The sequence below is a fragment of the Thunnus thynnus genome, chromosome 3 (genome assembly GCF_963924715.1).
Source record: "Thunnus thynnus chromosome 3, fThuThy2.1, whole genome shotgun sequence".
Lineage (NCBI taxonomy): Eukaryota > Metazoa > Chordata > Actinopteri > Scombriformes > Scombridae > Thunnus > Thunnus thynnus.
In genome coordinates, this window is record NC_089519.1 from 22,902,523 (window position 1) to 22,930,396 (window position 27,874).

General features: G+C 39.7%; 1 protein-coding gene across 4 annotated transcripts in view; it reads left to right on the top strand.

Annotated features, from left to right (window-relative positions):
- npnta (nephronectin a) overlaps positions 1 to 27,874 on the top strand; it is a 50,576-nt gene that overhangs the window by 20,910 nt on the left and 1,792 nt on the right. For 2 of the 4 annotated variants that reach the window (XM_067584819.1, XM_067584820.1), the window contains 10 exons: positions 654 to 746; positions 5,056 to 5,151; positions 11,707 to 11,826; positions 13,155 to 13,274; positions 16,219 to 16,353; positions 17,764 to 17,886; positions 19,266 to 19,679; positions 24,773 to 24,862; positions 25,959 to 26,057; positions 27,551 to 27,810. In XM_067584819.1, the coding sequence (XP_067440920.1) occupies positions 654 to 746; positions 5,056 to 5,151; positions 11,707 to 11,826; positions 13,155 to 13,274; positions 16,219 to 16,353; positions 17,764 to 17,886; positions 19,266 to 19,679; positions 24,773 to 24,862; positions 25,959 to 26,057; positions 27,551 to 27,810 (1,550 nt within the window). The remainder of the gene's footprint in view (positions 1 to 653; positions 747 to 5,055; positions 5,152 to 11,706; positions 11,827 to 13,154; positions 13,275 to 16,218; positions 16,354 to 17,763; positions 17,887 to 19,265; positions 19,680 to 24,772; positions 24,863 to 25,958; positions 26,058 to 27,550; positions 27,811 to 27,874) is intronic. The other 2 variants (XM_067584821.1, XM_067584822.1) reach the window with 1 other exon arrangement.

Here is a 27,874-nt window from a genome sequence, read left to right on the forward strand (position 1 = left end):
GCTCACTGAGACAGAACACAGAGCATCAGTGAAGCTGTACAGCTCTCACAACTACCACATCTCACTCATCATACTCTCTCAAAGTATCACCATCCACGCAATATGTACAATCTGCAGGGCAGCTTTTTACAGAGGCACTAATTATAATCTACTATCTTGGTGCGCTAATTGTTTCAGCTTCAGTCTAAGGGGGAAATATTATTCATCTAGGTAATCCTCCTTTGGCTGTATGCCAGTGTAAATATCAGCGCTGCATTTTAAAACCAGGGAAATCAAAACGTTGCTTGGTGTTAAAAGGTCAAACTCCTCATTTATCACATACAGAAATGATTTAATATCAATAAAACTTTTCCAAGATTCAGTGCTGTGCAATGTGAAAAAAATAAGTAAGTAAGTAAATGGGCATTCTATTATCATCAGTCAACGATAATAACACTGTCATACAAGGAGAAACAAACGAACATTTCCTTTATGAATTAGGCATCATGCTGTCTTATTGCTGTAATGTGGAGTAAACAGATAATTTACAGCCGAGGGGTTGTGGAAGTCATGAAGCAGTAGGATTAAGTGCTTTGTCATCCTGATCTGGTGCAAGTAGTCTGCCAGGGTGCTGTGCTGATCTGTCTCTTCCTCTTTGAATCCTCCCCGAACAGCTGTGTGCCAGCCTGGCTGTAAGCACGGAGACTGCGTGGGACCCAATAAGTGCAAGTGCCATCCTGGCTTCACCGGCAAGACCTGCAATCAAGGTGAGCTCTCGCCTGGAACTTGTTGACACCGTGAAAACACAGCTGTTACCTTGCAGTTGACTTTTTTATTTGTCTTAGGGCACTGAAATGGAGACGTACACCACATAGAAATAGGGAGACTCGGAATATATATGGTCCTCCTGAACGTATCATGACTCAAAGGTCCCCCCAAGCAACACACAGGCCTGCTGACACACACATTTTTCCAATGAAAACTAAGTGAAGGGGAACCCCCGCCCTAAGCAATCATTGTTTACTGTGGCCAGATATCCATTGCACAATACCAGAGTTTTAAAGTTGCCTCTTACTCCCGGAGCAGAAGCTGGTTTGCCACCAGTTCTGAGATGCTTTAATAACAAAGGGGGGGATGAGGAGGAGGAGGAGAGAGAGAGCTGATTCAGCCCAAATGGAAATGAGTAGAGAGGTAATGTTGAATGATCCCCGGAGTGTATCCTCTCCTGTGAAGATAACATCTCAATTACTGACCTGAGATAACTTGACCTGGCCGAGTGCCACCGATGGTATTGAGTGTGTGTGTTTGTGTGTGTGTGTGTGTATAGGCTTGAGTTTTTGTGCATTTCCATTACTGACAGATTGGAGATGTTGAAAAGCATGAAAGCCTCCCAGTTAGCCGTAAGTTGACGTGCATCCAAGCAGTTTGAAAATACTTGTGGAATTCACGCCTTAAGACAGGAATAGGATAGTGTGTAATTAAAAACAAGGGTGGGGGAGGCAGGGAGGAGTGGAGGGGGTGTTGAAATCCTTTCCGGAATGTTCCAAATGACTCATCCTGCGTTTCGAGGCTATAGGTGGCTCCTGTCTGCCAGGCCAGACGGCTATACTTTGTCTTAATCTTCAACAAAGGGGAGAGGAAAAAGGATCTGCGTCCCATATCCAGCTACAATAGACTCTGCTGCCAACGATTCAGACAGACCTGTCTGACAAATGTGACTCCAAGACCTTTCAAGATGAAACTGTACTTTCAAGTGTCCATCGACGCTCCTTTTGCGTAATAAGCTTCAGACGTTTTACAGAGCTTACCATTTTACTCCGTTTTGAGTGGCAGACTCGGCCTTTCCGCCTATCTTGGTGGCAATAACCTTAATGTTTTGAGCTGGCGCATGCTATGGAAACCAAATTAATTATTCAGAAGCCATAGATTAGATTTTCTCATTTAAATTCAGCCTCTGTTAACCATTGATTTGCTATTGATGTGCCAGGTGGCCAATATTTCGAAGCATTCTAATATCCTGTCCCTCTGGAGCACTACATTTATCTTGAGGAGTCAACTGGAGGAGTGGAATAAGCTGCCCTCTGGTTACAGAGCTGCTTCTCTGACCTCCATGCTGCTTAAGGTCAATATTCACCCTGATAGCTTTTAAATCAAATTTTGATCTGTAAATTTGTTTTGGGGAAGATGATGTCCCCAAGTAAAAGGCTTAATGAATAGTAAGTGGAATATAAGCATTAAATTATTGTAATGAAGACTCTTTGTACAGAAACCTGCACTTGTAGAGAGATACCTGGCAAGAAACACACAAATGGACAAACATTCCTTTGCTCTAAGTGGGAGGTGAGGACAGATGAGCAACCCTGGAGGCGCTCTGATTAACAAGAGTGTTAAACACCTTGAGAACACCGGTTGTGCAGAGTGAAAACAAACCACAGAGGAAACATGGGTGTTTACACTAAACACAAACATGGTAGATATTGTACCGTATTGATTTCATCACTCTCCGAATCTAAGACCTATTTCCCCTTTGTCAACCTTTTATGTGCCAGTTCTGTTATGAGAGATTTATGCTTCAAGGACTATACATGTCTATTTTTAGTGCCAGCTCTTTTCACCTGCCAAATGATCTCACCTTAGTGTTTATTTCACTTTTACTGCTTGTCTTGTACAGAAAATCTCAACACATAAATGGGATGGCATTTGAATGAATCTGATTATTTTCATCATTAAATTAACAGACACTCAGCTGTCAAGAATAATAACCTCTGCTATGAGAATCCCTATCATTTTGAAAAAGCACCTCCACCTTTGGTGCTGATGAGAATTATATCTGTCATACAACATGGTGAGGATAGATGAATACGCTCTTGCTGCACAAATAAACTCATTATAGTGATAATCTGTTTAACAATATGGCAGCACACTCCCCCTGCTGATCCAATCATTTTAATAAGATGATTATTCCATGCAGGTGGATTTAATTAGGTGTAGTTGACCTGCTGTTAAGACACTATTAAAAGATTTTGCTGGAGGAGTGACATCTCAGATGTCAAAAGCAATACAGCTGCAGAGCCTCCAGATGCTGCTTTTTTTCTTATTCCCCTTGTCTCTTAGCCAACTACATAATTAATACCACCTCAAGTATGATAATCTAACACTGAAGTAGAAGTAAGTATACAATTTCTTCATCACTGTCTCAAACAATTTAAGATTGCTTCCACTAATCTCATGTATTTAATTCAGTCTAGGTGTAGGCAGATACTCTGTGCTTGTTGGTTTAGAAACCAGTCCCTCTCTGTCACTGTTTGTCTCCCTGGCTGTCTGCTGTAATAGTTTAACAGCTGCAAGTATTTAAAGTAATGCATACATGTCATCATACTGTGTGTTTTCCCTCAATTATCATCTTATTTCTCCAAATTATATTTATTTTATCTAAGTTCTAAGGTCATTAAAGTGGCATGAATATTTGACCACATTTGAGCTCTACAAGTGGGAAGTAGGAACACAAATCAAACTGACAGAGCTGATATCCTCCTAAAAGTGTGAGTGCTGGTGGCCAGTATTGATACAAACAGTAAGAGAGACAAGTAAACAAGCCGATTAATATCAATTACTATCAATTAGATTACTAACTTTGAACAAATGTCAGCAAAATGCTGTGATAATAGCACTGCTTTAATATCTCTTGATACCATTTACATGCTGGCAGGGCCATCCTCTATTACTGAGACATTGGAAGTGTGCTCATGGAGAGTTGTAAGAGGGCATTACAGAGTTCAGACCAGAAATTGAGTTTCTAAAGCAGCACTGAAATCTTTCTTCTTTTTTTTTTATTTACAAAACGCATTTCAGCCAAAATTGTACCTCATTTACTTTGTACATTCTTATTCCCTCCCTCACTCAACCACAATTTGTCCATTACACTTCAAATGGAAACCAGCATACTGTTGTTCATATTTTTGTGTGCCTACACACATCTGTATTGAAATACAGGCTCACTGGTAATAGGCAGCATTGTACTGTTGAGGAGGTGAATATTGGTTCATAGCTACTCAAACCTCCAAGACCAAAAGCTTTTCTGCTGCCTGGGATTATTAACAGACAAGGCCTTTAACAAAGCAGAGCTGGTAAGAATGTAGTAGGCTTGCATACGTTTAATTTACCACATCCCTCAATAGGGAAATGCTTGAGTCATTTGAAGCAAAACAGTCAAAGGTAGCTGTATCATCTTTCTGTCACTTAGCAATAGGTATTGTTAGCTCACCACTGGAGGAAAGGTTGCTGGGTTGATAGATGGATAGACAGAAAGGGGAGGGGCTGTTTGTAGTCAATCAATCATTTGACTCTTTAATTGGTAACTCCTGTCTACCTTTGAACCTCGAGATACAAATGGAGAAGGGATCCTCTGAATCGGTGAGATACTGTAATTCTCTGAGATTCTATTTCACGCTCATGCAGAGTCCGACAGGCCATCACAGGCACCAGGAGAAATCCCGGTGGGCCGGTCACTATGTGGGCCGCTTGAGTACTATGTGGGCGGCTTGAGCAGCCCATTATATGAAAACAAGAGCGAGTGTGCCACTTGAGCAGCCAATTATACAAAAAGAAGAGTGAGAGAGATGCGACGTCAGCCCAGCTGCACCAGCTACTCTGCGTAAAAAAGTTCAGGGCTGTTTTTTTTGTCCCAGTCTGACCCTGCCCTCATGACAAAAAGGAATGCAGAAGAGAGGGCAGAAGGAGAAAGGGCGCAAAAACACTTTCACGGTTTCTCCCATATGCCCTCGATTTTTTTCTGATACTCAGCTCATGTCCAATTCCCACAAGTGTAATCCTCTTTACTGCATAATGTTCCTCTTTACTTTCCAGGAATGTGGTGTGATCAGAGGTGTTCTAATCCATGGGTTGGTGCTTTTCATTCTCACTACGTCTCTCTCTCTCTCTCTCTCTCTCTCTCTGTCTCTCTCCATCTGTCCTTCTTACTTTTTCTCTACCTTTTATTATTTTATTTTATCTCAATCAAACCACCTCCCTCCCGCTCCCCCTTTTCCCCTCTAACCAATTTTCTTTTATCTAAAGAAGAAGAGCTGGACTATTTAACCCCACCAATGTGGGACAGTCACCTTCCTATCTTTCTTCCCGTGGACCATCAGCCAACGAGGGTAGTGACGGAGGGTGAGATTTGTCGATCGACCTCCCCCCCAGCACCTTCTGTTCCTCCCCATCTTAGCATCATGCATGGTGCTGCACTGCGCGGACTGAGGAGGAGTAAATGCCACTCTCAACTATTTTCTTCCTGCTTTCTGTCCTCCCTTGGCAGAAGAAACACCAACAAAGAGCAACTTTTCAAGAGAAATGCCAGCATGAGTGCCAAGCATGTCACAGTCTGTACCACTCTACATCTGCCTCTCTTTCTCTCACGCTCTACTCTCAGTACCAAAGAGCCATCATGTCGTTCTGTTTATTGCCTTGCCCTTCTTCCTTCCCTGTTAAGACCATTATCGACATGGACGCAGCACTCATGACTCCTCCATCGCCGCTAGAACAAGGCCTGGAGTTCTAACCAGAGTTATCTTCTTTTGAGACAAGCGTATCCCCCAGAAAGAGCCCCCTGCTAATCTCTCTGTCAGTGATAGAGGCGTGTCGGGAATGTAGCATAGCATACCTCAGTGGAGCTGACCCAATAAATCACTCCACTTTACATCACTTCAGATGTGTTTCAGCAGTTCATTTACCGTACAGTGAACACCTCAGAGAGGCTCTTCACCTCTGTTAGGCTTCTGCAGTCCTGGGGCCATGTCGAACTGTCAATTGGTGGTCATGTCGAACTGTTATCTCTCAGTTTTTCCATCTCTCAGTCTTGTCTGTTTTCTTTCTACATAGAGAAGGTCCTGGCTGTGTCTTGTGTCTGGCATGTGCTGATGCTCACAGAGCTGCCTCTGAGAATGTCTGAGAATGTGACCATTTCAATAATCCCTCATTTACATTTTTAAGCTGTTTTTCAGTGCAGCAGGCAAGTGGAGACCTGTTTCTCTGCGAGGCTGACAATGGACAGTGTTGCTATGGTTTTCTGTAATCGCAGTAATGAGAATGCCAGTTGTTTACCGTGAAAACCAGTGAGGGAAACAGGCTTGACACCGCTAATTAAAAAAAGTGAAGACTGAGGATGTGTGTGTGTGTTTGTGAGTGTTGTGGACATTATTATGAAACTGTTGTAGGGTTTTCAACAATAAAAATGAATAGAACTAAGCCATCTGTCTGACAAGGACAGGACAAATCATTTTGATTTCATCACCATGATGAAAGGTTAAAAAATATTAATATCATAAATAAGGTAATGTTTTGACAGGCTGTAGATGGTACTGTAGATGAAGTGGTGGAGCTAAGATTGTATTTATCCTGATAAGACGGTGCAGAGCAATTTCTGTATTCATTTTGATATGATATTGCACCTGTACCCCAAACCCAAATGCAAACAAAAAATTGACCAGAAGTTTGGTCTTGCATTTGCACTGCAGGAAAATTTGGCCTGATATTTATTCAGATTTTTATATCTACTGATAATTTTAGATCACTACCCTTAATCAAATAGCATTTAGCTTGCTTTACATGCATGTCCATGCATTTAGTGGGATAAAAAAAATGTCTGCTCCTTGTTATCCTGTACTCAGTTACAGGAACACTATAAATATTTTATTATAGTGACCTTCATGTAACAACTGCATTCACAATCTGACCCCTATATATCCAGAAGAATTTATAGTCATGAAACACAACTTAAAGCCTGATGGCACTTCGCAGGATTTGACAGGCAGATGGTCAGTCCAAATTCCATTCACATCCACCGATCATGCAGCCAGCATGACTTTAGTAGACCAGAAGCTACCATTAATAGAAGGTGGGGTCTGTGAATATACAAACTGGGTATCAGCTCCATCATTCATCCAAATTAATGCCAAATTAACTGCATTGAAGTGATTCTTTGTGAAACAGTTGATTCCTGTTGTTGTAATATTAGACAAGATCGTAATTGAATTGTTTACCAGTTATATTGCCTTATTAATGGCCAGTAAATAGTAAATGGACTGCACTTATATAACACCTTTCTAGTCTTCCGACCACTCAAAGCGCTTTTACATTACATGCCACATTCATCCATTCACACACACACTCACACAGCAATGGCAGCAAGATGCCATGCAGGGTGATGGCGCAGCCATTAGGAGCAAGTTGGGGTTCAATATCTTGCCCAAGGATGCTTCAACATGTGGACTGGAGGAGACGGGAATCAAACTGCCGATCATCCAATTATTGGACGACCCTCTCTACCTCCTGAGCCACAGCTGCCCCAGTGCCAAAACCTTTGAGCTAAATTTAACAGAATTTTTGACATATTGTTTTCAAATTAACACCTTAGACTGTAAATGACTTAAAGAATTTAAGACCACTCTTGGCTTTGTTTCAGTGCCTTTAGTATAGAAAGGTCCAATTTTTTTCCCTCAGTAATTTCTAATGACTGCGTAGGAAGGACTTATGGATGTTGATGGAGACAGCATTGATGGGAGTGAATATTTTACTTGGCTAAAATCACACATATTTCTTCCACATATCACCAAAAATATTTTTTCTGCCTAACACATAAATGTGGGGGTTTTTGTTGGGAGTACTGTATCAGGACCAAAACTACACAAGAATCCATCCCATTGGAATGATTACACAGGCTCCAAGAAATATAAATAACATGAACTATGAATATCACTCCATGTTTCAGTTATACAGTATAACCATCACAAATAGATTTCGTCTCACTATACAGCACACAGGGGTCATTTTCATCTCGGTTGGCCGCATTGTAAATGGTGCCATTTTTAACTCCATGGACATGTGCATGGTGCATTCTTTGAGTGCCACATGTGTCCTGCATTTAACAGATACCAGATTAATTTGGATGAATGACGAAGCTGACACCCAGTTTGTATATCCACAGAACCCACCTTCTATTAATGGTATCTTCTGATCTACTAAAGTCATGCTGGCTGCATGATCGGTGGACGTGGATGGAATTTGGACTGACCATCTGCCTGTCAGATCCTACAAAGTGCCATCAGGCTTTAAGTTGTGTTCCATAACTATAAATTCTTCTAGGTATATAGGGGTCAGTTTGTGAATGCAGTTGTTACATGAAGGCCACTATAATAAAATTTATAGTGTTCCTTTAACTGAATACAGGATAACAAGGAGCAGACATTTTTTTTATTCCACCAAATATGGACATGCATGTCAAGCAAACTAAATGCTATTTGATTAAGGGTAGCGATCTAAAATTATCAGTAGATATAAAAATCACTGAATGAATATCAGGCCAAATTTTCCTGCAGTGCAATTGCATGACTAAACTTCTGGTCAATTTTCTGTTTGTATTTGGATACAGGCTACAGGTGCAATATCATCTATTCATATCTATGCATATCATGAAATTTCTCTGCACTATCTTATCAGGATAAACCCAATCTTAGCTGCACCACTTCATCTACAGTACCGTCTACAGCCTGTTGAAAAATTACTCTCTTTATGATATTAATACTTATTAACCTTTTATCACGGTGATAAAGTCAAAATGATTTGTCCTGTCCTAGCTGTGTTCATTTTCACTCCCATTAATACACTCTCCATCAACATCCATAAGCCCTTCCTACGCAGTCATTAGAAATTACTGAGGAGAAAGAATTGGACCTTTCTATACTAAAGGTACTGAAACAAAGCCAAGAGTGGTCTTAAATTCTTTCAGTCATTTACAGTCTAAGGCGTTAATTTAAAATTAACGCCTTAGACGGTTTTGGCACCCACCGTTAACAAGGCAATATAAATGGTAAATAATTCAGTAACAGTTTCAGACTACTAAAATATCCAACTCAAGATGTACTGTTAATTATGTATTATGAGTATGATTACTTGTTGAAAATGACTCAAATAAAAGATTTTGAGAACTTTCATCTGGTAACCATAATCAGTTCTGTACAAAAATGCCGTACCCTCCAGTCCTCCTTCAATTCAGTGATACTGCAAGAGTAGTGACACTCTTTTTTATCAGAAAACTTAATCTTAGAAATTGCTTTAGGAGGAAAAGGAGTTTTAAAGCAAACTGAAATGAAAAATCTTCTTCTCCGTGTCAGAACAGCCTAACTCCAGGCTACTCTATAATCTCTCTTTCTCAAAGTATGAGTGCAGACAGAGTCAAAAATCTTTTTAAATAAATTATTAAGTGTACTGAAACAAACACACAACAAAGAGATGTTCAATCTCAGTAATGAGAGTGATTAGTTTCTTTCCACAACTAATGGCAACATGATCAATATTCTATTAAGTACACTTTGCATCCAGAATGCTTATAAGTCTTTTTCACAGCAGACATTTCAACTTGTCATAGCAGGAAAAGTGCACATGTAAATAGCAACATTTTAGTCAAGACACTCACATCAAGTCTTAACCATTTATTGAAATGCATATTAGTTTGGTGTCACAACTGTGCATGTAATGCTCTGGAGCAAATCTTTGCAAGTTTGACACAGACCCTCCCTGAGCTCACAACCCACTGGCAGAACCTTATATGCGCAATATTTGAGGAACATAAACACAGAGAGTGTCTCAGTACAACATGACGACAACATAATCCTAATGCCAGAGGAGGCTCTGGAGGAGAAAGGAGTTAGATTGCAGGCGACAGGTAATGCAGGAGCACGGAGCAGGGTGAGCATCAGAGAAAGCGCAATGAATTACCACCAGCCAGATTATATGGACCACCTTAATGAATAGGATATGTCATGGACATGATAATTGGATGGTAAAGAGAACATGTGACTATAAAATGATTTCTGTGCCCTCCTTAACAATTGGACTGCTCCATTAAATAATGGCTCTATTCTATTTAATTATCCCAGTAAGCCTGAATCCAGCAAACCTAAATGGAATAACAGACATTGATTAACTAGTGTTATTAGTTATACCTTTGTGTAAAACTGTCTGCTGTGAAAAAAGACAATAGAGCTATCTAACTATTTTGGTTGGTTTGCTACAGTTTGAATATTTTTTTACACTTTTTAAAGGAAAAGAATCTACAGCAAGATTGAATAAAAGCATGTTCATTTACTTCAGGCCCAAAAGACTTTTCTCACAGTGGATATTTCAGCTTGTCATCACAGAAAAAGCACAGATGTAAGTAATAACGGTAATGATTGCTCTGTTCCATATAGGGATGTCACTGAGCCAGCATGCACTATACTAAGGTCCTGGAGCTGGAACACCTAATAGACTGCAGACATCATTAATGTCATTAGTTACATCTGTGCTTTTATGCTATGTTGTGTCAAAATGCCTGCCATTAAAAAGGCCTACTCATATACACTCTACTTAATTCATTCAAACCAAGTCCTCTAACCCATGTCAGGATTATGTAGGAAGAAGATCCTGGCACAATATTTGCAGATGATAAATATGACCTGGTACACTCATCCTCTATTTGTGCAAGACATGGGCTACTCCAATGCAAAATCCTATTTAGAATCCATTATACTAATGCTAAATTAGCAAAAATGTTTCCTTACCACAAGAATTCACCAGCTGATCTCTTAGACATGAGCTTTTCCCCAGTTATCTGAGTATTAGACTAAAATATTTGAAACACTACAAAATACGTATGATGTTACAATTACTCCTGTATGGTGATTTTTGGTGTTCCCTATGATGATAAACTATCTGGTTCAACGCAAAAGGTCCTGGCCTTCACTACATTGCTCACTAGGTGCCTTATTATGATAAAATGGAAGCATGTTTCACCCCCTATATTTGAAGATTGGATCAAGGAGGCACTGAAATGTATCAAGCTGGAGAATATAAGACACTCTACTAAGGGCTCACTAAAAACCTTACAATCTGGAAGCCCTTTCTGGAACATATCAAATTTATGACAATGTGCCTGCTGCTGTGGAGGACTGACAAGATGTAATTAATAACATTCACAACGATTATGGTATCAGTAAGTCATCCCAGTGAGGCAGCATGCACAACATCACCTGAAATACATCAATGGAATTCAGACATTAATAATGTTATTAGTTACAGTTGTGTTTGACTAGTCAGAATGTCTGATGTGAAAAAAGTGCAATGCCTTGAATTTGCATAAGCATTTGACAGGTGTTGAGCTCAGGGCATATTCCTTTCTCTCAGCAGCCCTCCCTACTCCGAACTCAGACAGCATAATTTTCTAGTAAGATTTTCATGGGCTGTTGTGGGTGTGATTTCTCCCTGCCTACATGAAAACACTGGAATTATATGTATCTATCAGAAAGTGCTGGATGGTGCAGCTACAACCTCATGAAGTTGTGGTGAGTCAGAAGGTATAATAACATCTTTTAACACGTGCAGGTAATGGGCAGGTTGACAGTTGACACTGGCTTCCTATTAAATCATCAAAGAGGGGGAGTTGCAGGCTTGTCAGAACATGGCAACACTTCCTTGAAGGCACTCCCACCGCTTCCAAAACACACACACATTAACACATGCACAGACAGACGGACAGACACCTCAAGCTTACACCGAAATGGATGGGTGAAGTTTGACATGATTGACCTCTTCACCTCTGCCCTCTGACTAATTTCACCTCTGTGTTCGGAGGGCCTCTCTCTCTCTCTCTCCATCCTGCAGTCTATTTATGCTGTCTCTCTCTGTCTGCAGACCTGAACGAGTGTGGGCTGAAGCCAAGGCCTTGTAAACACAGGTGCATGAACACATATGGGAGTTACAAGTGCTACTGCCTGAACGGCTACATGCTGATGCCTGATGGGACCTGTGGAAGTGAGTCTGTCTCTCACAACACACACACACACACACATTTTTCTGTGATTGTACACACTGTTTGTATTGTTGTAGTAATGTGGAACCTCTCTGATGCTTTGTAGCCTCGATGTGCTACTGTGAAACCTCTCTTTACTTGACTACAAATGTATTCATCTGAATGCCTGCTCAAGGCAATACTAATGACATATGCTCTCTTTTATGAAACACATTCCCCTACTTGTGTGAGTACCTCTGACAGCAGCTACGCAATCCTTTGATAGACTGTTTTGATTAAAGCCCCATGTCGATCCGCTTCATTATAGCAGCTCTACGGTATGAGGGACCCCTGTGAGGAACCTAAAATGAGAAATATGAAAGAAACACAATCTTTAGACCCTCGAGTAAATGTGCAGTTCTTATTGGTTGCCCTGAGGTATTCCACAGCATGGGAGTTGATGCCTGTGCATGTCTCCCTGTAAATTCTGTTTCCCACCTGATAACTATTTTCTCTTGACGTTTCCACTTGAGGATGGCGTGACTCCCAGTACCTTTTTTTAATTAGTTCTTTTTTATTAGAAGAAAATTCATTCACTCCCCTTTTAAAGTCTGAATTGATCAGCACTTGAGGCAATCTCAATCTGTTCTAGGTATTGTTGTGTGATGATAGCATGATAGTGTTAAACACCTTGCCGCTCTTCTTCTCTCCCCTACTACTGCTTTGATCAATAGAGCACTGTAGCATTTAATCAGCCTGGCCTGCCTCAGTCATCAAACTGTACTCCAGGGTGCCTGCAGCAGCTGAAGTAGCAGTGGCAGCATGAGTCTTCATTTTTAATTTCCTTTTGAGGGTCCAAAGTTATCGAGAGAGGGTGAACAAAATCTATTCCATTATATTATTGTTTTGGAGGGTCTTGATCTGCCCGGCGTGGCTCAACAACAGGCGCTGCACACCAGCGCTTCGATAGGGTGGAGATGGATTATGAGTCTTTATGTGTGGGGAAGAATGAAAGTGAGTGAGGAAGGATTGAATGGGCTAAGGTTTGAGAACAGAGCAACTGCGCAGCACAGGAATCTAATAATGGCAGAGTGTGTGCTGTTCTGGTGTCTGCACCCCAGGGTCAACCTGGCTAATATCACAAAAGACAGCCGAGTGGCTTGGCTCTTATACATTGGCTGGAGGATAAAGATAAAGTCTGAGTGTGTATGCAACAAGGAAAGAAAGTGAGAGTGTGAGAGAGACAGAGAGAGAGAAAGAGAGAGAGAGGAGTACAAACTACTCTCTCTTTGTACTTGCTTGTGACACCAGCATGTGTTAATATGTGTTGTGTTTCCCTCGTGTCCATCAGACGCTCGCACTTGTGGCATGGCCAACTGCCAGTACGGCTGTGAGGTGCTGAAAGGAGAGGTCCGATGTCAGTGTCCGTCACCAGGGCTACAGCTGGCTCCGGATGGAAGAACCTGTGTGGGTACGTTGCAGTCTTTATATATCTCCACAGGCCTGAAAACTGAGCCTTATGTTACCACTCCCCTGCAGGAGCAACTCATGTAAAGCATCACAAATGGGAGCGTCGTTATTCTCAGCCTTTACATTTTCTGAGTGATAATCAAATGCAGCAATAAAGAAACCTTGGCACTGAAAATGACAAAACCTCTTATCAAGTGAAGCTGATATTCATCCAAAATATATACCAATACATCTTTTCTGCTTTGATAATGCACCCCAGCAGTTAAAACAATCCTTGTCCATCAAATGGTGACTTTATTCCACTTACCTCCTTCAGTTTTTACAGAAGAAATGTGATCAGGGGAAGGCCCCCCCTCCTCCTTCTTTCATTACCAGTTTTTGCCGTAGCTCCTCAGATGGGTAACTAACAGATGAATGGGGCCGGCTGAGGCAGTTAACCTGTGTCAGCTTTAAATACAGGCTGTTCCAGACTGGGCTGTTCCTGTTACGCTGCCTTATAGTCCCACTTAACTGAGGCTAGCTAATGGGGGGCGGATTTCTAAAACAGACGGACATCAATCATCAAGAAAGATGGAGGAGGGGAAGGAAAGGTTGCCTGCCACAGGTGTTACGACAGTTTAATGGAATGTTTCTGCATCCCTTTGGAAGCTGATATTTTATGGGGAGTTTTATGGAGAGTTTCTAATCATATTTATGGAGGTGATTCCTTCTAGTAAGCAGAGCCTCAGATAAGAGAGTTCACAGAGATGCAGAATTGTTACTCATAATTTTGTTGCTGTGAACTCTAATGTGCCACGCATTCTTTCCTTAAAAAAGTGAGCTGATGATTATTGAAATAAAATAACTTCTGGTTAAGCTATTTGTGAAAGTAAAGGATAGGTTCGCAATTTTTCAAGTCTGTCTGAAAACAACAGGTCCACCATACGAACACTGAAACAAGTTTTGCTCACTGTAATCATTCTTCCTGCTAATAATGACCATTAAAAGATCCCCTCCTAATGCACTTACAATGTAAGTGATGGGGGACAAAATCCAAAGTCCTCATTTTGTGCAAAAATGTGTTTAAAATTTTATATGAAGCTAATATGAGGCTTCACCAGTCAGAGTCAAATCATGTGGCTACAAACTTTTCAATACAAAATTCAGTCTTTTTGTGTCCCTGGACAATGTTTCCCTGTTGAGCTGAGCTGGAAGAATAGTAGAAAAAGAAGAGAATTTGGTACTAAAAAGACTGAAAATTGAAAGATATTCACTTGATTTGACTAATCTCAACAGCTGAAGCTTCATATTAGCTTATTATTTATTTTAGCTTCATATTATTTCAGATAAACTTTTAAATACACAGAAGGAGGAATGTTGATTTTGCCCTCCATCACTTACATTGAAAGCACATTAGGAAGGGATCTCTTAATGTCCAGTATTAAAAGGAAGAATGATCACAGCAAGCAAAACCTGTTTCAGTGTTCATTTTGGCAACTGACTATTGTTTTTTAATACAAACTTGAAAAATTGTGAACCTATCCTATCCTTTACTTGTGCCAGGAATCCTATAAAAAGATTGTCTGATGATCCACTAGAAGGAAGTATTGGCTTGTTTTTGCACTGTGACACTGCAACAAAACCTCCGATTAATGACAAAGTTTATTGATTTTTTTTGCATTGTTGCAGAAGTTTGGTATGATAAAGCTCCATATTTCAGTGCTGTCTCTCAAAGGAATTGCCTAATGTATCAGACAAGGTGTCAAGTAAAACACAATTTCAGAGCTTAACGCTAAATGGTAAAAAAAAAAAAAAAAAATAAAAATAAATGGCTGCATTTATATAGGCCTATCGATTTTATACAAAGTGCTTTACAATGTTTCTGCTGCTCACTCACCCGTTCACACACACACTCACACATTGATGGCAGCAAGCTACCAAGCAGGGTGCTGGTGCAACCATCGGGAGCAATTCGGGGTTCAGTATATTGCCCGAGGACATTTTGACATGCGGAGAGGAGGAGTCAGGAATCAAACCACCGACCCTCTGATTAGTGGACGACCCGCTCTACCTCCTGAGCCACAGTCACCTGTTATCTGATATATAGTATATGTAATGTATATATGTAACTGTGAATATGGGTTTAAATCTGATGTTTAAAGATTTGCTGTCTTAAAACCCTCATGCAAAAATTCATAAAGACTATCATTTTTAAACAGTATTATATTTTGTATAAAGAGTCAGCGACTGTAATCATGTGTGTATGTGTTGTGTGTGTGATGTAAAATATAATAATTCACCCTTGTCTTGTCAGTAGCTGCATAATGCAGCTGCAGCCTCTAACGGTTGGCCATTAAACAGCTCAACTGGTGCAGTCTGGGATTAAGTGCCTTGCTGATGAGATCCTCAACAGTAGTTGTTAAAGGATGAGAGAGCTCTGCCCACTTACTTCACTCGCTTGTTTTCCCTAGCTGGTCCAGGTGTTTCAGTGTTTTTAAGGTCCTTTTAAACAACTGTCTCTGTGGCACCAGGGTGCCTCAGCTGCATTATGCAGCAAATAAATTAATGATTTTAAGGCAGATGCTTTAGGCCTCTGTGTCTAAATATTAATGTCCACATGCCTGCAAAGGTGATCAACAGAGACACTTAGAATAGGGCGTTAAATAATAAAACAAGGTAATGTGCATTGTATTCTGCTCACTGCAGAATACATAATGTGCTTTGTTCATAAATGAATACTAACAAGGGAAGGTGAAAAACTCTTCTGGTATGAATAGATATGTTTGTTTAGTTGTGGATTAAATTGCCTTTTTTAATCTTGAAGTTTTTCATTGTGTTATTTTGAATGCATCATATGCTGTTTGTGACCAGCTCTAAAGGGGAACTTTAGTGAAAAAAGATGAATATATTATGTGTTAATCTGAATATTTCCTCATCGTAATAACTTGTATCTTCTTCCTCTACAGATGTGGATGAGTGTGCAGCAGGAATAGCAGTGTGTCCCAGGTTCAGAAAATGCATCAACACCTTTGGTAGCTACATCTGCAAGTGCCATGAAGGGTTTGACCTGCACTACATCAATGGGAAATACCAATGCATAGGTACCGTCACAAGGTCTCCTCTGTGAGGCTTTTACAAACAAAAGGTCATAGATGTGCTGAGGTGTTTTGACTAACAACCAAGGTATTTTTATTAATGCAGGTGTTGTTTGTTGTTTGTGTACATCAGACACAGAGGGAGCAAGTTGAAGAAAACAAACAAACACATGTGTATGCATATAAAAATGCACATTAACATCTTCTTTTGTTTGTTTTTAACCACTGTAAACAAGTGTTGGAATGTAAGCAAGTATATTTCTTCAAATACTCAAGTACAATTTTGACAGATTTGTACTTCACTTGAGTATTTTCAATTTATGCTACTTTATACTTCAACTCCATACAAATCATATGATGCATTGTTATAGATAAAACTACTGAGAAGTATACAAAGTATTTGTCAACTTTAATCTGCTAGAACATTAAAACATTAATTAACTAATTATAATTTATAACTCATTAATAATAATAAACATCATATATATGGAATATCTGCATGATGAGTACTTTCACTTCTGATACTTATTCTGACGATAATATTTCGCCTTGTTCTTGATCTTACTGTATTCTTATGATGAGAATGTAAGATATGTATTTAAAATCAAAATCGATCAATAAAAAGTGGGTTGAGGCTGATTAGTCAAATCTGTAACCCAAAAGATGTACAGCCAGGTGTCACTATATTTTGAATCGAGTAATGACAGTAAATGCAAAGTAAAAGAATAAGATCAACAAATAATTCAATTGAAAATATAATGAATCACATTTAAAATATGTGATTGAATTCTTTTGCTTTGCTGTTTCTAAGTTTCTGTAGTAAACAAAGAAAGTAATAAAGGTGGAACTGAAAACACTTTAAAATGCTCCAGATTTAATGAACTATCACCGAATCACTGAAAAAAAACTAATTATAACTGCTTGTTCAGTTCTGTTATTAATCTTTACCCCAGCAGTGCACTTCAGCAAAATGCAACATCCTTATGAATAGCTGCCATCTAAAAAGTTGAATTAGCATTCTAAACAAATTCACATGCTTACCTTGAGTCTTAGCAGCACATGAAAAATACACATCTCCATCTTTATTTATTCCTTTTTTTTAAGACCAAACTTAAAAAAATCATTAAGCAGTGATAGTTAATGGATTCAGTGGCATTTGCTTCTAAAATATTTCAAAGACCTTGAAGCTCTGTATCGAGGGTTTTTACTGAACAACTCCCATAATGATTTTGCTCTGGCATTCAGAAGGATCACTTTAAATGCTTTTCACTAACAGTATGTATAACATAAACTTTGAGCACTCCTTGAAGTGGATGTGAAGCAGTTACCCTTTGCTATGCCAGTGTTATTTATGTCTGAAGCTTTTTACACTTGCACCCAGTCGCTGAATGTTGTTATGATTCTATTATCTTTCAGATGTGGATGAGTGCTCTTTAGGTCAGAGCCACTGCAGCAACTTCGCCACCTGCTACAACACGCCAGGCTCATACAAGTGCAAATGCAAAGATGGCTACAGGGGGATGGGCCATGACTGCAAACGTAAGAAATGAGAACAAAACCCTGGCCCTGATATTCAAAAAGGGACAGGGCCTCACATTTTTCTTTTCTTTGCCTGTGTTTTTTTAAAAAGGTAGGAAAGCAAAAGGAAGAGGGAGGAACAGCTTTGTAAGTAAAGAGCAGGGACTGAAATTCCTTTCTTTGTAATGGCTGTCAGTCATTACTTAAATCACCCTGCTCCCTTATCACATGTGCCCAGAATGAGCCTTGAGTCCATTTTTGACATCTGGCCATTTTAATCAGGCAAAAAGAGGAGTTGTTGTCAATTGTGAAATAGTTCTTTTCCTGGTAGTTTGTCTCATTCCGCTTGCTGACACACAGCTCATTAGTCTGTGCGTCTGCAGTTTTTTTTTTTTTGTTTGTTTTTTTTTACAGCTGTTCAGTGGACAAGTCATTTATTCTCTACAGTTATTTAATCATCTAACAGACACAACTGGTGTAGCAGTCCATAGAGCAGAGAGAATGCCTCCTGGCGTAGTGCACTGCAAATACTTCACCTTGTTGCCTGCACAAAAGGTGTGAGCCACAAGTGCTCTGGGAGTCGAGTTGCAATATCCTATTCGTGTATCACATATCAAAGTCGCCTGCAACCTGAGAAGGCAATAACTGAGTTCAAACCACTTGCCTTTGTCCACTCTCATTCCTCACTCATGAAACCCTTATGAAGCCCACCACCACACCACCCCGCCACTCCAGCCACCCCTGAACTCTGTCTCTGCTCCTGACGTGAAGAATGTGTGGTGGAACAAAGGAAAAGGAGGTGTAACTCTGATGACATCAGCAAAGCGAGGGTGATCTCCGGGGCACAGCAGCCTGTTTGAGCGCACAGATCATTCTGCGCACACAGAACAGCTTTAGCCTGATGCTGTGAGGCCTCTGGCTATGAGCACACAAAGAATTTCTAATCAGGATGAGCACATGAATGGATAAAAAGCCACATATATATAAGCAATATGGATTACACAAAAGGAGAAATTCAATGAACCTGGGGTGTCTTTATGGTTTGCTTTTTGATGGGAAATGTCATGTGACCATAAAGCCATCTCTGTTTCTGTTTCTCCCAATGAGAAAATATGTCCAAACTTTTCCTGAAAATGACTGAATGTGAACTTGCAAGATGTTGACTTTATGTGCTGCTTTTCTAAATGTGAGCTTTTGATTCAGTGAAATTTGAGGCACCCAATTTGTTTTAGGATGCTAACATTTAGTTAATAGATATGAAGAGAGAACTCAGTAGATGAAAGAAATCCCTCCTCTGCAAAAGTCAGGCTAATCATCGCAGTTAGATGGCAATTCTTTGCCTCATTAACTCTTAAGTGTTCATATTTCAGTGCTCCATCTGCATTCTCTTATTATTTCAGCCATTCCTAAGGTGGTTATTGACCCCCCGAGACCAGGCAAACTGCCTCCAAATCATCACAACTACATCCCCGACTTAGATCAGAGGAGGACCACTACCACTGTCCGCCCCCCTCTGACTCCAAGGAGAATCTTCCCCGTTATCCCCAAATCAACAACCGCTAGAACAACAACAACCACAACCACGACCGAAGCACCTCTGCCTCCAAAGAGGGTCACTCCACCTCCAGGCAGGCCAGCAGTTCCCACCCAGAAGCCTTTTGTCCCCACCAGGAGGCCACCAACACCAACACGCAAGCCCTACGTCCCACCGAGGCCAGTGGCTCCCACCAGACGGCCCCCGCCGCCACCACCGGTCACCCCTGTGGACAACACCATCCAGAAGGAGGTCACCAAACAGAGAGGGGATGTCCACAGTAAGAACTAGATTTTTCTTTTATTCTATATTATTTTTACATTTTACATACAGTAGATGACATAACATCAAGTTTACACAAGTATACATGATCAGGGTTTGAGTTAGTGAGTGCTTTTTAACTGGACACACAAGAAATTATAGGCCAGTAAACAGATATTATTAATGTATCTAAACCCCTTTAAACCTGCATTAATTGATTTGATAGCACAAAGCTATAAATGCAACAATAATAGTACAAATAATACATTTAAATTAAAGTACTTATTAAGTAAAAGTTAAAGTTGATATGGTGAACCTTTTAGCAAACAGTTGCCTATTAACACATCCAATAGATATGGAGCAACATTAGCGTTCATTTGGAATTGTGTTTCTGGTCATCTGGCAAATTTATCTCCAATATTCACTTTTTAGTTCTGTTTTGGTTTGAACCAACTCCTGAGGGACATATCAGCCTCTTTAGCTGCTGAATGCTCCATTACAAGTATGGTCACCAGCTAGTCACTGATGCTGGTAAGAGCATTGAGAGGGAACAGTTAAGTTTCTTGCTGTAAAACCAAAACAATGAGCTGAGAGACGCTAAAACGCTCTGGGGATACTGCTGAGTCAAGTGATATTTCTTAATGGGTTCAATACTACTGAGTGATGACTTTCACAGTCCTTTGTTCGTGTAAAAAAATTGATTAGTGCAGCTCTACCATCTCAAAAAGCATTATTAATAAGTTGTTCTACTGTGCCAGTACAGTACTGTATACAGTATATGTTAAAAAGACCTGTTGGTTGCAATAGAAGGTTCAAATCTCTGTGCTTTAATGTTTGAGGTGAATCTTTTGTTTACTTCTAGGTCACAAATTGCAACTTTAAAGGGCTCATAACCATTCATCTTCATCAGTTCCTTGACAGGGTTTCACTAAGCAAATTGGAGAAAATTTGCATATTTCTTCATCTGAATTCTGAAATCTTATGGTTATTATGAAACATGTCAGACCTAATTCACATTTTGGCAAACCAGGAGTGATGTTTCTCTGACAGATGATGTGTTTTATCATATTCATTTCATATTCAAACACATTAACTCGTAGATGTAACTTATCTTGGCTGTCAGTTTCACATGTGTACACACTTAACAGCCAACCACATGACAGATTTAAGTGCTTAACACTTGGCAAGAAGCTTGTAGATAGTTTATAATGTAAAATTGTTGAACTCAAAGGATAAAAGTCATGAAAAGTTAAGTCAAACTTGTTGTAAATCAAGGTAAATTTTTAAATTAAATTTATAGTTAACAAAATATGTAATTCAGTATCAGATTTGTTAACAAACACCAGAGCATCACTCGCTGTAAAGCATAATCTCTTCATAGATGAGAATTTTAGATGATAAATGTGTAAATCAGGCTATATCCTCCCTCACATTATGATATGCAGATTGTGAAGAAATAATGCCCGTTTTCACCAGATGACAAATTAGTCTCACTAATTGCAGTTGAGCGCTCAATGTTAAAGTAAGAATATTTTCCTCTCAGAGTAATTATGCTTTTGGCTTCAGTTAACAAACACAAACTGGTGCTATGCCAGATTGTTGTTTATCCACATGTCACACAGTGCTCTCTGCCAAGCATGTACGTATCTTTGACACCAATTATGTTCAAACTGCATCATCAGTCTTTGTTGCAGTTTGACATTCTCGATCAAAACCAAATAATAGAATTTAATTCAAATAACAATGAGAGGTGGTTGAGATTGTTTCTTTTCATTTTAACAAAGAAGGTAATCACTGCAATCATCAGCTGCTTTCTTTCTCACAATGTTAAATCCATGCACCTTTTCAAAATGGTAAATTGTTTCTTAATGACATGAAATTAGGGCCCTGGTCACAATCTGCGTTTTTTTTTTTTTTTTTTTACCTAATTGATGATTTTTCTGCAGGTAAACACTTTTTATGACAGTATTCAGTTCCCTGCATCATTCATTTTTAACTTTTTGCCACAGATCTTCATAACATACAACAAAAGTGTAGAAACTACTCAAACAAGCAACAGAAAATGAAAATTATTGGACTGTAAAAATTGTGATTGATTGCTTGCTTTTTTGTGTGTGTGTGTGTGTCGTTCTCACTTGTTGGTGCCGCAAAAGTGAGTGTTTACCAAAACCTAACATTAATCTCCTTTTACATAGTAATGTCTGGTGAGATGCAATGGCAAAGTACAGGATAGGAGGTGGGATACTGCGGTTCCTACTCACCTTGCCAGATGGCATCACATAATTAGAAAAAGGAAAAGAGGAGAGAAGATTACATTAACACCTGTCTGCGCTGCTTGAGGGAGACATCAATCTAATCGCTCGCGCCACGGCAGAGCAGTTCGAGAAATCAGGGCTTCCTGAGGACGGTTTGAATAAGAGGAGAGAGGGAGGGAGGAGACACACCACTGAGCGATCATTCAAATAATTAGACGGAAATAGGAATCATTTGAATAAGAGCCTCATGTCATGAGGAACACCTCATCTGTGCCGCTTGTGCAGGTGTGTACACTCAACTAATTACAGAGCGTTGTATTTTCCTTCCGGTTTGCACCTGCGCAATCAACATGCTGTTCAGAGAAAAACTTGTACCTCCAACCTTTTATTGTTTTCAGATCAGTTAAAAGTGCTCCTTCACTTTCTTGCCATGAAATAGATGAGAAGATTGATACCACTCTCATGTCTGAGGGTGGTATCTCTTTGTCCCCAACAATTAAACATATAAGCATATTTCCCAAATGTAGACATATTATTTCTCTTTAAAGGAGTTCATGCTCAACCAGCTGAGGCCAGTAAAACCCTTTCAATATCCTTTGGATTATGTCAAAAAGGCAGCTCCATAAGAGTTGGCATTTGGAGATTCAAAGTTTTCACCCATGGAAGTGATATAAATATGATGATTTAATAATATGTCCACAAAAGGAAAGAAATGAAAAATAATTAAATATGCTTTTTCCTCCAGCACTAAACAGACTGGGAAAAGAAAGCCGATTGGTTGTGATCTTGTTTGCTCAACATTTTGGCAGAATGAAAATCCCCCCTGAGCAGCCTTTACTGACCTCCCAAGTATTCAGATGGAATGAACCACACAAAGCCAAGAAGTGAAATAACAAGGGTGGCCAATGGAGCAACTTTTGGTATTAAGTGTTTCAACACAGTTGTTGAACAAATAGCCTATGTTTTTTTTAAAGGGTCAATTCACCCAAATTACAAACATAACCCTAGTGGTATCTAGCCATGCATTATGGTTTGATGTATTAAGGTTTTGAGATATCTTACTTCTTCTAGTACCCCAATAAAGTGGAGGTGAATAGGATTTTCTTTGTGGTGCTCAAAGCATTAATAGCATGCAATCGAAAAACCCAAGCAATTTGTCTTTGCAGAAACAGTGTCCCAGTTGCCTGCGATAATCCTCTGACCTTGTTGTGAGAGGTTTTCGTTTAAACTACTTTCTGCTGAAGAAAAATGTCAAGTGAAAACTGTTGATATTCAGGTTTGTGGACTAAAGTAACCAGGACATTGTTTCTGGAAAGACACCTGGCTGCTGAGTTTTTCAAATCTACACTTTTTTATATTTTGAGCAGCACAAATGAAACTCGACTCAGCTCCATTGTAATGGGGTTGGGTAGAGAGAATTTGGGTATGTCTTTATATTTTTATATGGAATATCAGATTTTTTTGTCATTTGAGTGAACTGATCCTGTGACAAACAAAACAGCAGGAGAGAATTTATTTTAGTCTTTTTGGTTTTATTTCATATTACTGTTTTGATGTTTTTGACAGTTTTCTTGGTCTATATTTTTAAGTTGATTTAATCTATGGTTTCATTTTGTGGGTATTGATTTATTGCGCTTTGGTGATTAGCATTGGTTGATTAGCATGGGAGCACTGTGATTTTCATGTTTTTATGGATAAATAAGTTGAACCTCTGAACCTTTTAAAACAAATATATCATTTTCTGTAATACTACACAGGTTATTTCCCAGAATTTGAGTTGGTTGGAAAATGTTTGATGCTCTAAACATGTTCACAAGCGTCTTCACAGCTATTTTATAGTTGACGTCACTGTCACAGCTCAAGTTACTGTTCCCTTAATCGGCATCACTTTATATATCCGCTCAATGACCGGATGCAAGATTTATAGATAGGGTGGCGGGGGGTACGTTCCTTAAAAGCTCAGTCACACAAAAACACAGACACACACATACAGCAGAGACTCGGATGCCTGGGATTGCTGGAGAGCCTGGTATGAGTGTGACCTCCTCACTCAGATTCCTTCGACTGTCGGACTACATCGCAGTCTGCCAGGTGCCATGACCCAGTGTGGGGATGGGGCCCTTTCAGTGCTCAGACTGATTGGTGGGGGCACATGTCGGGGACTCTGGGGGGCTGACAGTTCATGTGCAGGTTACAGAGCATTCATGGCATAGGAGCAAGAATCCGCCTGAGATGCTGGGAATAGTTTTATTGATAGTTTGTCTCATTAAATTTCACTGACTTGTCTCATCTGTAAACGATGCTACATACTAAAATGAAGATGTTTATAAAGATTTTACATTTTTTGACATTTCCATTTACAATTTTAGTTTTAAAAGGGTCAAAGGATCTTGTACAACACAATAGTTGTCTGTACAAGTAAAAAGAACAACTTTGTATGCTTCACTCATCAGTCGACCTTTAATAAGACAGTGTGGCCTATAGTATTTTGGGCAGTGTGACCCCATTGGAGAAGGAAAAATGCTATTTCAGGCCTGGCTGTGTATGTGTATGTAGCTCCAGCTTGTTTAGCTGCAACATTTACACAATTAGATTAACCATCGCCCTTTTCCTCTTCATGTTTGACTTTTGCCTCGTGGTGTTTCTGCAGGTTTTCACAGGTTTTCTGGTTACATTCGTCAAGGTAGTGTTGTTAAATGTGCATGTTCTGGTTATGCAGGCTTTAAACCTTGACACTGATTCATCCTTGTAGAGTCCAGATTTCCGATAATGAAACAAAGCCACAAGCAGGGATGTCAGTCAACAAACATAATACCTTTGTTAATCCTTTATCTAAACCTCTCACCTCTCTCTTCAGTCCCTCGGAACCACGACCATAACACCGTCCTTGGGATCGACTTTGACATTGAGCTTGGCAACACAGCAGATGAAGCCAAGGATGACCCAGGTAAACAACACACATATGACAGAGACAATCAGCAGCAGCCCTGCTCATTGCAATCTGCAGAGCTCAAATGATGACAGACGAGCCACATTTGCCATGGGCAAAATGAAACTGACAGTCAACTCCTACCGTGCTGCTGCTGAGGCAAAGATTTTATAGTGACCAGATGTGTTTTGATAGGCCTTCACCAGGAGGTGACACATGACATCTGGCCGTATCTGCTTAAATAATGGCTCACTGCCCAGAACGTACTTCCAGACTTTTCCACTTTTCACATTATGCTGCTTGATTGCTTGATTGCTTGAATGATTAATTGATTGTTTGGAAGTACATCAGTGCTGTGCTCATAAGTTCCACTGTCCTCAACGTAGAGTTCCCGTAACAACAATAAGAAAATTGCTTTTCTGAAGAGGCAGCATTTTATCTGTCATATTTGGTCGATGTGATTTATTGATGTCAATGGTATGCAGATTAAATTGCCTAATGATTTAGTTACGTGTTTATTTTGGTTCACAGTGCGTCATTTGCTATGCAGTGTCAAGAGAGAGGGCGTTTTCATTGGCTCAGAAAATGAAATGCAAAGTGTTTTTCAGAAATCCTATTTCAGGGACAAAATGATGGATGTCATTCTTATCTCTGAACCAATTTGTACAGCAATGCATGGATGATATGGCAGTTATTTTGCCTACATTTGCGTAATTTTATTGTCTAGGCATCATCACTAGAAAATAAATCATCAGTCACTGAATATTATGACTCTCTGTAACCATAATGTATTTCATTATGTTGTATGTCATGTATACAATAGGCTATATATTTATATATTTGTGATTTTTTTTGGATAAACGCTTTTCTTCTAGCAATTCATGTAGGTGTATTTCCACTTGATTTTTTTCCTCAATGCATCATCCCTTCAGAGATTACAACATTACAACAAATGTTTACACTTCATTGTATCATCATGTTCATAAGAAGGACCTTTAACACTCCTCTTGCTCCCACTAAAGTTAGAGGCACACAGCAGGGCTCATGTGAAGCATAACAGAGAGCAGACAGTGTGTCATCCACTTATCTGAAAAGTGTGTTTTATTCTCTTCAGAGTCAGGGTATCTGAGCTGCTCCTTTGATGATGGTCTTTGTGGCTGGATCAGGGACAAAGATGGAGACCTGCACTGGGAGACGACGCCTGATCCATCAGGTAATTGAGGAGCAAGAGTCAACCATTCTGACTCACAAACTTTAATAAGGAAAATTGTTTATTTTACAATCAGTAAAGGGAAATGAGAACAGCTGCACACACACACACACACACACACACACACACAGTCACACAACCTAAACGGCTCCATTTCGTTCTACTCAATTACAGGTCAAGATGAAAATTACTTGAGGGAAGTAGTTTGTCTTTTCTGCAGATTAGTGCTTTGCTCTACAAAGCGATGCAAATGAGAAGTGGATTACGCGACCAGTCAGTGATACCTGTGGCTCACATTAAATGGAAACACGACACTGTTTTTCTTGGGGTTCAGACAAGGAGAGGACGTGGTGAATTATGTTGAGAGGACTTGGTAGACGGGGTGTGAAGACTAAACAGCACAGCATACTGGCACTGTTCAAGCGACACTAACTACATCTGGCTTCCTCTGCCAACTGGCTCAGCCTTGTAGTTACTAGGGTGCTTACAGAAAATCAGACTGAGGCCTCATTTTAGCCAAATTTGTGCTCACTTATTAGAGCAAATAAAGATTTTTGCCAAGACCTTTAAGGTCCCAGGAAAATCATATACAATAAATCACCAGCTAAGCCCTGACTAAGAGTAATTCCAATTAAGAGGCGATGTTTCAATTTACAGTAGCCTGTAGTCAATATGTTAGTTCAGAACATAATGTCTTATTTATGGATATATGGGTCCACCCACTTTTACCACATCTTCAGTGTGTTGTGAAGCATGTAGCTTTTTTACTGTTCAATCACTTTAACTCCTTTTGATAGACAGCTACTGGCAAACACTCATGGCTGCGAGAGCATTGGCACAGATTTGGAGGGGCTCATAACTTATGCAGAAAGCCTCAATGGCATACAGATTCTTATTGCACCCCCTGTGGTTAACACAAGCCCTACATGGATCTGCTAGATAAGCAAAATATAGCAGCATTAATCAGCCAATACCCAGAAGCACTTTCATCTTTAAATTTTTAAAAGTATCACTGACTAATAGATGAATTATTTAAAAAAAAAAATTGATTTACCACTGCCAACTGGCTTTATTTTGAGGTTAAGAAACACAAGTGGGTCAAATCTATTTCAATTGTCTCTTTTCCACTGTCTCTTATTGCATCTCTTCCATTATTTCTTTAACTGGATTCAACATTTTGTTTGTTCGTTGATCTCTTGGAAATTGTAATGAGTATTTGTGACCAATTTCTGACATTCCATTAACTAAACTATTGATCAAAATAGGCCAGTTGTTAATTGCAGCTCTATAAAAAATGTATTAATCATACACATAGCATACAGACGGGTGAGTGGAGATGGCAAATAATATTGAACAATCATAAAAGAAATTCCATAAAATTTTACTACAGTTACTTTTTAGGGGGTAAAATCCGGAAAATTGCTAACATTTATGTACAAATTAAATTTATTTTAATGTCATTAATTGACTGTAATACTCTTCACTTGGCTTCCCAGGTGGGCGGTACCTCACCATTCCCGAGGTGGGAAACAAGAGGACTGGAAGAGGGGCCCGTCTGGTCCTCCCACTGACCCCGCCCTGGAACGACGGCAATCTCTGTCTGTCGTTCCGGCACAAGCTGGCAGGCCACCATGTGGGTATGCTGCAAGTGTTTGTGAAGAAGGGAAAGCAGTACAGTCCAGCAGTCTGGGGAAGAACTGGTGGAAATGGCTGGAGGCACACCCAAATAACATTATGGGGAACAGGCCTGGAAAGTGTAAGTATAACAATAAACATGTCAAAGAAGTTCACTCATACAGCAGCTGTGAATTTTAAATGAT